General features: G+C 58.1%; 1 protein-coding gene across 3 annotated transcripts in view; it reads left to right on the forward strand.

The window, feature by feature from the left end:
- PDE2A (phosphodiesterase 2A) overlaps window positions 1–12,413 on the forward strand; it is a 373,086-nt gene that overhangs the window by 338,219 nt on the left and 22,454 nt on the right. For all 3 annotated transcript variants that reach the window (XR_012639805.1, XM_074954538.1, XM_074954551.1), the window contains 3 exons: window positions 2,456–2,567; window positions 7,843–7,882; window positions 10,517–10,580. Coding sequence is in view for 2 of the 3 variants with exons in the window: in XM_074954538.1 (XP_074810639.1) it covers window positions 2,456–2,567; window positions 7,843–7,882; window positions 10,517–10,580 (216 nt within the window). In the remaining variant the exon portion in view is untranslated. The remainder of the gene's footprint in view (window positions 1–2,455; window positions 2,568–7,842; window positions 7,883–10,516; window positions 10,581–12,413) is intronic.

The following is a 12,413-nucleotide window of genomic DNA, read 5'->3' on the forward strand; positions in this document are numbered from 1 at the left end:
CGCAGGCCGCATGTGGGAAGGTTTCTGCGGCCCGCCCTTTGGCCACCCCAAAACCCCAGGGGGTCAAACTTGGATTGGGTCTTCTCCCCAACAAGCTGGCCAAACACAGCCACTTGGTTATAGGACTGTTTAAGTTTCTTAACAGCTTTCACTCCATCTGAGACCTTCTCAAAGCTATCCACACTGGGTCTTTCAACAGGACAGTCAGTGGATCCATTCACAACAGAAAATTTCTGGCTGTTAGGAACTGAAACTTTCTTGATTAAATCACTTTCACACCCTTCAGTTGCAGTAAACTGCTTGCAAAGACTCCATGAGGATTCCTTTCCCTAGGGCTTTTCTATGCAACAATTCACCCCTCCCAGAAATTCTGCTCTTACCCTCTTTACCTAGGGCTTGCTCTAGAGGAACACGTTCCTGAGCAACAACAGACTCTTTCTGGGTCTCCCTTACATCCAGAATTACCTATGGCCCGTCCGGTGGATTCCTACACAATCCCCTTTCAGGCAAACTGACAGACTTCCTAGATAAATGGTCAGAAGCCTTCTCCTTCCCTTTGCCACACACAAGTTCAGGAATCTTTTCCTTCTTCCTACAGGTTTCCACACCCTCCATAGGTAACACAATCACATCACCTTCACGCTCTCCTTGTGCCCTGGCTAGGATCTCACCCTGATTAGACAGAGTTGCGACACCCTTTCCCAACCACACACGAGCAACAGGCAAAATACAAGCACCAGAATTGTCTGGTCTCTGGGATTTTACATAGACACTAACTGGATGCGACCTAGTTACAGGGCCATTCTCCTGAGCAGACACAAACTTAGGACCATTCCCTTCCTGGGCTTTAGCTGAATCCAGAACCAGCTCTGAGACAACTGCACAACGCTCAACCATCACAGGCTGCAAGGCCCCTTCTGTCTGCTCCACAGACCAAGAAGAGCCGGACACACTTTCTCCTTTACCAGACACACAGCTTGGGATCTCATTCCCCTTGTCCCAGCACACAAGGCTGGTCACAGACACCTGCTTGGAGATCAGGGTAGCTCCCTCCACAGGCAAGTCAATACCTCTGACAGGCACAGGCACGTTTCCTTCACTGTCCCAATTCTCCACCCAGCTAACAGGTAAGGTCCAGGGACACTCATCTTCCACTCTCCTCGCCTTCCCACCCTGCTGACTGGACAAAGCCATCAGATCACAAGGCTGCCTAGGCTCATCCAAACTTTCCTTACCAAGCACCTTGCCACTCCCCACAGATCCCCTCCCCTGCCTGTGTCTCCCCCCACTCAGCTGGGGTCTCAGCTCCCCCTGTGCTCAGCGCTGCCCTTGCTGTGCCAGTGGGGGTAGGCAGCGAGCTCGCTGCTTTCCTCACTGCATCAGAGCCAGCGTGAGCCCCCTCTCCGGAGTGCAAGGGCATAGGGAGCATCTCTCTGTCCCACCCCCAGTTGTCACGGAGTGCCCGGGCGATGCTCTGGAACTGCTCCCTATGAAGCCAGTCAGGACTCTGGGGCAGTCGCCTTCCGGTGAGCAGCCTGTCCGCAGGGCAAACAGCTCACACGGCTTCCACCTTCCTGGGTCTGACCTCAGAGCATTCAGCATCCTCTGCCCCTCCATGTGCTTCCCACAGCGAGACCGCTCAGGCGGGGCTCCTGGGGAAGCCAGAGGGTCCTGCACCCCAACTCCGCAGTCAGACGGGACTCTCAGCCAGCCAGTAAAACAGAGGTTTATTAGACGACAGGAACATGGTCTAAAACAGAGCTTGCAGGTGCAGAGAACAGGACCCCTCAGCTGGGTCCATTTTGGAGGGCAGTGAGCCAGACAACCACGTCTGCACTTCACTCCATGTCCTAGCCAGCCCCAAACTGAAACTCCCTCCAGCCCCTCCTCCTCTGGGCTTTGTTCCTTTCCCAGGCCAGGAGGTCACCTGATTCCTTTGTTCTCCAACCCTTTAGCTCTCACCTTGCAGGGGGGAAAGGTCCAGGCCATCAGTTGCCAGGAAACAGGGTGTCGGCCATTCTCTGTGTCCAGACCCCTGCACACACCTGCCCTCTAGGGCTCTGCAGTGATCATACACCCTTACCCCACCACCTAGATACTTAAGAACTGCATAAGGGAAATTGAGGCACCCCCACAATATTCGGAGGAACCATTAAGAACAGTCCCACTTCGTCACAGGTCAGTAGCCTCATTCCTGTCCTACAGCTGGGGAAACTGAGGCAGGGCAGGGGAGCTGGGCCTCGGAGCAGCGCATTGCGATCGTCCAGGAGAGAGGAGGGGAATGCGTGGTGCACTGGGGAACAGCTGCCATGTCATGCCTCAGAGGTGGCTGCATGTCAGTGAGGTGGATCTCCTCTGGACAGGCAGCACCGGCAGGCTCCCGGCTGAGCAGCATTGGCCGCAGGAGCCGCCGCCCGCCGTCCCTGTTCTGACCGTGCCGCTCTTCTCGCCTCAGCTACACGGAGGCCGACGAGCACAGAATCCAGCACTGCTTCTGCTACACCTCCACCGTCCTGACCAGCACACTGGCCTTCCAGAAGGAGCAGAAGCTGAAGTGCGAGTGCCAGGTAAGGGGGCAGCTTGCTCGCTCATTACGCACGGCCGCAGGGGCGTAACAGGCTGTGCCATGCGGCTGCTGCAGCCGTGCATATGGGGGGCGGGCAGCTGGCTACATCCACCTTTCGGTGGTGGTGGGGTGGCTGGACTGAGTGTCCATGCGCCGTGGGAGCGCCATGGGGCATGGAGTGGAGGTGCTGGGGCATCGCTGCACAGGGAGAGGGAATGGGGCAAGACAGACATTTGAGAGGGGGTTGAACCGGGCACCCACAACAGGCTGTTCCCCAACCCTCAACCCCCTGCCAGCGCGGGGCTAGACCCCTGGGCTTTGAGCTCCACAGTGCAGGCCTCATAACTTCAGCTACGGGAGAAATTCCGCTGGCTGGTAGCAGTAGCTGGCCCTTATCCGCCATGTTGGCCAGCTTCTAGAGAGGCCTGCTCTACCGAGGAGGGTTCTCTGAAGCCAGGATCCCCTCTGGAAAAGCCTGCAAGGCTGTCAGACTGTCTCCAGCATTGTCATGCTGTGGGGCCCATAACGCCCCCTCTCCCGGAGGCCAGGGTGGAGAGCAGGTCGCTGTGTTGTTGGGAGGATGTTTCACAGGTCTCCGTGTAAACTCAGGGCTGATTGTCCTATAGGCAAGGAAAGGCAGGACCAGTCCCACACATTTTGGGGGGATCCCCATCCTGATGATCAGGAGCTTCCCCTGGCTGGACATGTGGGGTTACCTACATGTGTACCCCATTAGCTGTACAGTTTCCTTGGCCATATCTAAGCACCTGGCAGACATGAAGAGATGAAAGTTCTACCTATGAAGTAGAGAAGCCTCGCCCCCAGTTTACAGTTGGGGAAACTGAGGCGAGGAGGATGAAGTGACTTATCCCAGGACTGACAATGCATGCAGGGTAGAGCCAGGAACTGTCCCCAGATCTCAAGTCCGATCCTAAACCACAAGGGAATCCAGCCTCTCAGCACCTGTCTGACCCACCCACTCTGTCCTGCCCCCTGGCCGGGTCTCTGGGCTGTGCACTCAGCCTGTCAGCCAGGCGATTTTGGTCTTACCTCTGCTGGTGTCACCCTTCCCATCCGGATCTGCCCAGGATAGGATTGCCAACTTTCTAATAGCAGAAAACCGAACACCCTTGTCCCGCCCCCTGCCCCGGCCCTTCTCCAAGGCCCCGCTCCTGCTTACTCCATCCCCCCTGCCATCGCTCAATCTCCCCCATCCTCACTCACTTGCTTATTTTCACCAGGCTGGGGCAGCGGGTTGGGGTGTAGGCTGTGGGAGGGAGTTTGGGTGTAGGAGGGGGCTCTGGGCTGGGGCAGGGGGTTGGGACATGGGAGGAGGTGAGGGGTGCGGGCTCTGGGTGGTGCTTACCTTAGGTGACTCCTTGAAGTGGCATCCCGTCCCTCCAGCTCCTAAGCGAAGGGGCAGCCAGGGGGCTCTGTGCACTGCCCCCATCTGCACGCACCGCCCCTGCAACTCCCATTGGCTGCAGTTCCCAGCCAATGGGAGCTGTGGAGCCAGCGCTCGGGGCAGGGGCAGTGCATGGAGCCCCCTGTGGCTGCCCCTATGCCTAGGAGCCAGAGAAACATGCCGGCCGCTTCCAGGAACTGCGCGGAGCCAGGCAGGAGCCTGCCAGCCCTGCACCAGCCGGACTTTTAACGGCCCGGTCAGCAGTGCTGACTGGCACTGCCAGGGTCCCTTTTTGACCAGGCATTCCAGTTGAAAACTGGACACCTGGCAGCCCTAGCCCAGGACGGGCTCATCAGCTCCGTCCCGGCTTGGTGCCCGATAGAAATGAGTCAGTTCCACTCTCTGCAGCCCTCCCTCGTCGTGGTGCCCATCACGCCGCTAATTTCACCGCCTGTCATTCAGCCCCCAAGCCCGCCACGGCCTGCTGCTCTGATGGCACTAATCAGGCCGGGAGGGGCGAGTTCAGGAGCCCACACTGCCATGCTTGGCTAACTGGGACATGTGGATCTGAATTGCAAATGCCCTGGGAGGTGACCCAGAGCTGGCAGGGGAAGGCCGGCCGGCAGGAGCCTCGCTCTGCCCGCGGGGATGCAGAGAACATGGGGGATGCCCTGCCAACACCCTTGTCTGCCTACTGTCCCCTGGAGGCTCGTGGCTCTGGGGTATGTTCACAATGGCTCACTGGCCACATGCAGTAAAACAGAGACCTCTGACAACATGAGCTAGAGGAGAATCGCCTTCTCTTACTGGGGGTGGTGGGGCTTTGACCTCTGCTCAGGACCCCAGCCATTAGAGTGTGACCCGTCCTAGCCACAGCAACAGGGGGCAGTGGTGAATACACACTTCAGCACCATTCAGCACGGGGCATGGGCACATCAGCATCGTGGTGGGGTCCCTACACACATCGGCACTATCCAGCAGGGGGCAGGGGTCCCTACGCACATCGGCACCATCCAGCAGGGGGTAGGGGTCCCTACGCACATCGGCACCATCCAGCAGGGGGCAGGGGTCCCTACGCACATCGGCACCATCCAGCAGGGGGCAGGGGTCCCTACGCACATCGGCACCATCCAGCAGGGGGCAGGGGTCTATACACACGTCAGCAGGGCAGATTCCGTATCAGTGTCCCACAAGACTAAAGCTGCCTAGTCGCGCCGAAGCATCTGGCCATGTGACGTTAGTGCCAAGCTGTTTCTTTGCCGGCGTCGCCCCGTTTCCACAGGGAGGCAGAGCTGCACACACTGACCATAGGAAGGGCTTGGAGCTAGTGCTTAGACAGGCCCAAGTCCTTTCAGGCACCACCCGCTTTGGGCATTAGGGGGAGTGAAGCGAGGAGAAGAAGGTATCTGCTGGGAGCAGATCCATGGGACAGCAGTGCCAACTGGCCGAGATCAAACTGGGTCCCCACTGCCAGGCGTTGCTTGGACACATTGTAAGAGACAGTTCCTGCCCTCAGGAGCTGACCGCGTAGACAAGACACAATCATTAGCCCCGGTTTACAGATGGGAAACTGAGGCACAGCAATAAAGTGACTTGTCTCTGGTCAGTAGCAGAGCCAGGGATTAAACCCAGATCTTTGGAGACCTAGTCCAGTGCAGCGAGCGCCCGGCACCAGCCATTATACAAAGCGCCTGGTGCATGGGCATGCTTGCCAGGATGCAATTGCTCTCTCCCATCTCAGCAGGCACCTAAAGGGAGGATTTAATTATTGTTCATACTCTCGCCTCCCCAAGAGGCAGCTTCTTTGTTCAGAGGTGTTTAATAATAACACTGGCCCCCGGTGATCCCGGGGCAGAGAGATGGAGCTTCCCCAGAATGGGATGGGCGGGGGCTGGGTTAGGGTCTCAGTTTGGCTGGTGCTGGGGAGTGGCCACTCATCCCCACATGTAACAGACTTCCAAAGCTGGGGTTCTAGGAGGGTAATGGGCTGTGTGTGTAGCACTGCCCCCAGTGGGTAGGATTTGTCCTCGCCTGCTCCGGCCGTCAGCTGCTCGGGAGCTTTTTGACAAAACGTTTTTTTCATTGAACGATGCTGATTTGTCAAAGCCGTTCAGGAAACCGGGTCCATGTTGGCGAATCTCCCGGCTGGCAACAAGTTTGAAAAAAAAAAAAAGTTCTGAAACTGTCAAACCGTTTTGTTTCCACATTTTCAAAGCCAAACGGTCCAGTTTCCCGGTGTTTTGCTTTGACATTGAAGCTCATTCGACTGAGAAAAGGGTAAAGAAGAAACCATTGCAATCTGAAGGAAATGTTTCTTCCAACTGAGCGAAAGGAACCGCTGGGACTGACCGAAGCCGAAATTTTTTTTTTTTTAATTTGCAAAAACGTTCGAATTTGACTTTTTGTCCACAGTCAGGTGAACACTTGCAAACTCTCAAAAATATTTCCAGGCTGGGAAAACTGTTTCCCACCCAGTTCTACACCTGCCCTGCTTCCCGGGGGCTTGGATCTGCTGCTGCTCAGGGTTAGTGAACACACCCAGGCACCCTCGTGCATGCACACACGAGGGCTGGGTCACGTGCACTTACGCGCCCTGTTCTCTCGCACTATTGCATGCAACGGCATATGGCTGCATGCGCATCCGCTGGCACACCCAGGCATACACCGGCACGCCGGTGGCGACACAATCCCTTGCACATGCTGGTACCCTCGTGTGTTTGCACACTGACACACCCGGGATCTCACACAGTCACACAGGCGGGCATTGGTTACGCACCTGGGCAGTCGCTTGCACCCGCTGACGTGCTCTCCTTCGCACGCTCAGCCAGGCCAACCCATGCTGACTCCTTGACAGCGTCAGATGTGGCTTGCTCCAACCCCCCCCCCCCCACCGCCCACACACTCACACCCGAAAGGTAGTGACCCTCTCCTTCAGCCCTGTGCTCGGGGCACCCTCCGGTGGCACTGTGGGGCATAGCCTCGGCATTGCACTGGGGACCAGGAAATAACTTCACCTGTTGGGCCTAAGGCCGGACAGAGGCAATGTCTCTTCCAGAGAGGCATTGATTTCTGCCCCGAGGGATGGCCGCTGCTCCCAGGGCGATGGGTGGGGGGAATTAATGGGAAGCCACAGATGTTTAGAAACCATTTGATGGTATTAACGGGCTGGGGGGGAACCCACCAATAGAGCAAGGCTGGGGTTAAAGCAGTGACTTCCCGCACTGGTAGGACACAAAGCTTATCCCCCTTGGACGGCGTCTCTGTCCCATCACCTCCACGTCGTCCTGCCCTCCTCTCCCCTAGCCCCTCTGAGCATTTCTCTTGTACTCCCCGGAATGCCTTTTGGGAGAGGCGGAGTGGCCTAGTGGCCCGATCACTGGATTTGGGGGGGCAGGGTCAGGAGACCTGGGTTCCATTTCTAGCTTTGTCACCGGTCCCGCTCCATGCCTCAGTTTCCCCTCCCACCCTTTGTGTAGACTGTACGCTCTCCAGGGCCGGGACTGGCTCACGCTCTGTGTACATGCAGCACCTAGCACAGTAGGGCCCTGATCGCCACTGCTACCCTAACACCGCTGAGCTGAAGGCAGCACCCTGGGGGAGATCCCGCTCGTCAGGGCCCTCAGGACACCCAGCGCTCAGGCCTGCTCCCGGCTAGGGGGTGTCAGGTGCTTGTGGACAATAATGAGGGCTAATTAGGAGGCCACATGGGATTTATAGGAGACTGCGGAGGTCACAGGCAGGAAGACGGAAGTGAGCTTTGGCTGGTGACTGGTCTTGAGCCTGGGGTGGGGGAGGGGAGCTGACTTGTCTAATTAACTCCAATAAAGAACTCAGATAACCAGATTTCCCTTCCCCCCCTCCCCCCCCACAGGCGCTCCTGCAAGTGGCTAAGAACCTGTTTACGCACTTGGGTAGGTGGCTTTTTCTGTTCCTACAGGCCATGTACTGCTGGGGCCCGACTCACTGATGGGCCGGCTGGGCGTTCGCCTCTAGGTCTGTCCATTCCTCTGGCCCAGGGTTGGTGGTGGCAGGGTGGGGGCCTGCTGGGAAGCCACATTCCTAGTGGACACGGGCTCCTATGGCAAATCCACGGCAGCCTCTCTGCGTGCGTTACACAGGGAGGGCTCACAGCCCCGTCTTCTCAGCTCCAAAATACAGCTCCCAGGGCTTCAGCTAACAGAGCGGCTTCAGCTGGTAGCAACGGTGGGCCCTTCTCCTCTCGGCAGAGCCGTCACTAGTGGGCAGCATCTCTCGCTCATACACACCCACACACACAGATCCCCTGTACACCCACACATCCCCTGCACATGCATGCATACACACACACACAGATCCCCTGCACACACACCCACACACACAGATCCCCTGTACACCCACACATCCCCTGCACATGCATGCATACACACACACACAGATCCCCTGCACACACACACACACACACACACACACACACACACAGATCCCCTGCACACACACACACACACACACACACACACACAGATCCCCTGCACACACACACACACACACACACACACACACAGATCCCCTGCACATGCATGCATACACACACACAAATCCCCTGTACACACACACACACACACAGATCCCCTGTACATGCAATGCATACACACAGACAGATCCCCTGTACACACCCACACACACACACCCACCCACACAGATCTCATGTACACCCACACCCCCTCTGCACATGCATGCATACACACACACACCGCCCCTCCCCCAATATGTCACAGCCACGTCACATCACGGAGACCCAGCCCTGCACCCCGAAGACGTCCCCGGCCAGCTCTCCTTCTGTCTGCCCCACAGGGCGTGGGCGCTGCCCTGCCCTGGGATCCCGAGGGAAACCCCCAAACACTTACGAACAAGGAGCCCAGTCTCCCCGGCCTTCCTGTAACGGCCACCACCATCAGTGCCAATCCGCAGCGGGTTAGTGACCTGGGCAATGCCCAGTGCAGACTGGGCTGAGAACCGCCCGCTCCTTTCTCACGGGGGCCATTCCGTGGGGTGTTTTCCCGTTGGCTGGCAGGGGGTTAGAAATCGCAGCTTGGGTTGTATCCACTAAGGGGCCACATGGTAATGCCGACCAGCGTCACTGGCCTCTCTCTACAGGGACGCTCCTCTCTAGCTGGGTCCTGACCCCCCCATTCAGCCATATGGGGGGGTCACAACCCCTGGAAACCTGTTCCTGGCCCTCTGCCCTAAGGCTTTATGCTCTCTGTAGGCTGCCCTGGGAGGAGGTCAGCCCCGTCTCTGTGTCATGTGCTGAACCAGCCCCCCCAGCTCTAAACATCTGGGGAGGTGTGGGTCGGCTCTGCCCTGCTCCTGACTGCATGGCCAGCCCCAAGCTCTGTAATGGGCTGGAGACACTGGCCACCGCCTCTGTGCTTCACAAGTCAGGCCCAATTCCCATCGTAACGAAGGAGAGGGTGAAGTCACAGGCTAGTGTCTAACCATTAGGCCTGCCTTCCTCCGGCTAGTTAGCTGGTTAGCAGGCTGACGTCCCCTCCCCAGCTCTCGCACGGCTGCCCCCAGTTGGCTGTGTGCTCCCAGACATCCTCGGCTCCTCTCCGAGGCCGGTGGGACCCGCGAGGCGCAGCGCGACACGGCTGTACACGTAGGCGGTGGAGATAAGGCCGAGACGGATTGCCGAGGGCACACGCTCCCACAAAGAGCAGGGCTCGTCGGGGTGGCCCATGCCCGGCCCCAGAGCCAGCTCCAGCAGAGATGCCGGCCGTGTGAGGCTGTGATAAATGACTGCCCGGCAGCCGGGGCTGGGCGAAGCCTGCCGGGGCGCTTGACTGGGGAAGAAGCCCAGCCCAGGGCTGGCGGCACACAGTGCTCCTCCGGTCTGGGCGCTCAAGCAGGCCACGTCCGTGTGTCCAGAGGCCTGGGGATGGAGTCAGGGCATCAGGGCCGTGTTAAAGGGCTGTGCAGCGGTGTTAAGCGCTAGCTCCTGCTCTCAGTGACCCCAGGGGGCTCCAAGTCACATCCCTCCGGCTTTACCCCGGTGTCATGGCGAGCAGAATCTGGCCCTTGCACCATTTATATAGCACCTGCTTCATCCCCGGGCATCTCGCCAAGCCTCCCAGCCTGCCTGCAGAGTAAGTAAGTGGCACTGTCCCCTTGTACAGATGGGGAAACTGAGGCACGGGGCAGGGAAGTGGCTCACTGTGGAGGGAGCTGGCATTGGGGCCGGGATTAGAACCCTGGCGTGTTCAGACTACAGAGCTGCAGCCTGGCATCCTAGTAATGGGTCAGGTATGGGGCTGACAGCCAGGACCTTGGCCTAACCCCATAGCTCCTGCTTTGGGGTGTCGTCGGCGCCCATGCGCCACGACCCGAGGCCACCAGCTCTGGTCACAGAGCCGTCCCTTGGAGAGGCCTCTTGCTCAGCATCAGGGGGCTCAGGCCTAAAGGTGAGAGGCTCCATGGCCCCTCGCCGGTGCCCGGAACCGCCCTGCCCCTGCCCAGGCTGCCTGGGCCTGGTCTGAGCTGCCAAACGATCTGCTTCTCCCCCGCAGACGACGTGTCGGTGCTGCTCCAGGAGATCATCACGGAAGCCCGGAATCTCAGCAACGCCGAAATGTGAGTGAGCGGCTGCTCTGCGCAAGGCGTTACCCTGGGGGCGGGGAGTCGGCCTGGGTGCCCCCTGCTCCCAAGGAGGCCATGTGTGCACGCACGCTGGGATTACGTTCCTGGACCTCTGCTGCGGCTGGGACATGCGCCAGGAACAGCTGATCCTGTGGGAAAGCTGCTCCTCCCTGGTTACTTTTACAGCTCTGATCTCCGGCTCCCCTGTGAAAATCTCCCCCCTCCTCCTCCTCACGCTCGCTCCCCGCGCCATGCCCCAGCCGGACAGCAAACCTGCAGATTTCCTGAGCGTGGAGACGGGGCCTGGTTCTCTTCTCACGTCCCCCCGGCATGAATCGGAGCAGGTCCGGCAAAGCCAGCAGAGCTGCTGCTCCAGGCATCCCCTGCCCCGGGCTCAGGAGAGGCCAGGCCCTGCTCTCTCTGATCAGCGTGGCTCTCTCTTGGGACTGTCCTGGGCCGGATCCTGCCCAGGGCAGGGGCTCAGGGCTCAGGTCTGCACTTAGAACACAGCTGCCCGGCTGCCTGCTCCCTCCAGCGCATCGCGAGGAACAAGGTGACGAGCACGCCGCAGTCCCGTGTAATCCTGTGCCCTGGAAAGGCAGCAAAGCCGCCCCCAAGGGGCTTGAGGGTTGCTGTCGCCAGCCCTGGAGCATGCCAGGCTCACTCACCTGCTGCACAGCCGCATGGAAACCCCTACCCGAGGCCCCCAGCCCCACAAAGGTAGAAACACGGGGCCTGACCCTGCACTCCCGAGGCTGGTCCTGGGAGGGCAGCACTGGGCCTGATTCACACGGGCTTGGCCCACAGGCCAATAGTCCAAGCGGCTGCAGAGACTCGGGCTGGACAAAACTCAGCCACACGCAGCCTACCCAGCGCTCGAGCAGAAGTGTGTTCTTTGGCTCCTGCTGCATGCAGCTTCGTGTCCCAGAGAGAGACTCCTACGGAGCTGAGAAATAGACCACGATTGTGTGACTAACAACTGCAGCATAACGATGCAGATGCACAAGGGCAAGGGGCAACATTAAAGGTTCATGTCCCAGGGGGCAGAGTTAGGGGTATGTGTCCTGGGGGCTGGAGTCAACGTTACATGGTGTGGGGGCAGAGTTAAGGTTACATGGCCCAGGGGGGCACAGTTACGGTTACACACTTCCAATCTTAATTTTCTCCTTCTCAGGTGTCTGCATTTGCAAATATAACAGGAAGAGGAGCATAAATGTTTTAATGTCCATGTTTGTTTTGAGTGCAGAGGGCTAGATTACCCCCTATCCATGAGAAAAACCACAGGAAGGGACCAGGGTAGAGGACATAGGGTTGCCAATTTTGTTTGGATGTATGCCTGGAGGTTTCATCACATGACATAACCTTTAATTAAAGATTAATCTTAAATTCCTGGAGACTCCAGGTCAATCCTGGAAGGTTGGCAACCCTACATAATGCAGCTGTTGGCAAACCAGCTAATTTTATCCAACACGGCCCCAAAGTGTTTCACATCTATCCAAAGGGATCTCTGTCCACCACAGAAATGTAGCCACCACTGAAATGCAGCCACCTCTGGGGTAGAATGTAGCAGCTGCTTCTCAATGCCCAACAGCACTGCATAGTTTCATAGAATAGCAGGGTTGGAAGGGACCTCAGGAGGCCATCTAGTCCAACCCCCTGCTCAAAGCAGGACCAATCCCCAACTAAATCGTCCCAGCCAGGGCTTTGTCAAGTTTAGGACAGGAGGTGAAGAATACCTTGTCCGGAAGGAAGAGCCAGGGAAACTGAGGAAAGCTGAATGTCATTACCCAGCTGGAATGTAGCCAGAACTGTGGGGCTAACACCCCA

The sequence above is a fragment of the Natator depressus genome, chromosome 1 (genome assembly GCF_965152275.1).
Source record: "Natator depressus isolate rNatDep1 chromosome 1, rNatDep2.hap1, whole genome shotgun sequence".
Classification (NCBI taxonomy): Eukaryota; Metazoa; Chordata; order Testudines; family Cheloniidae; genus Natator; species Natator depressus.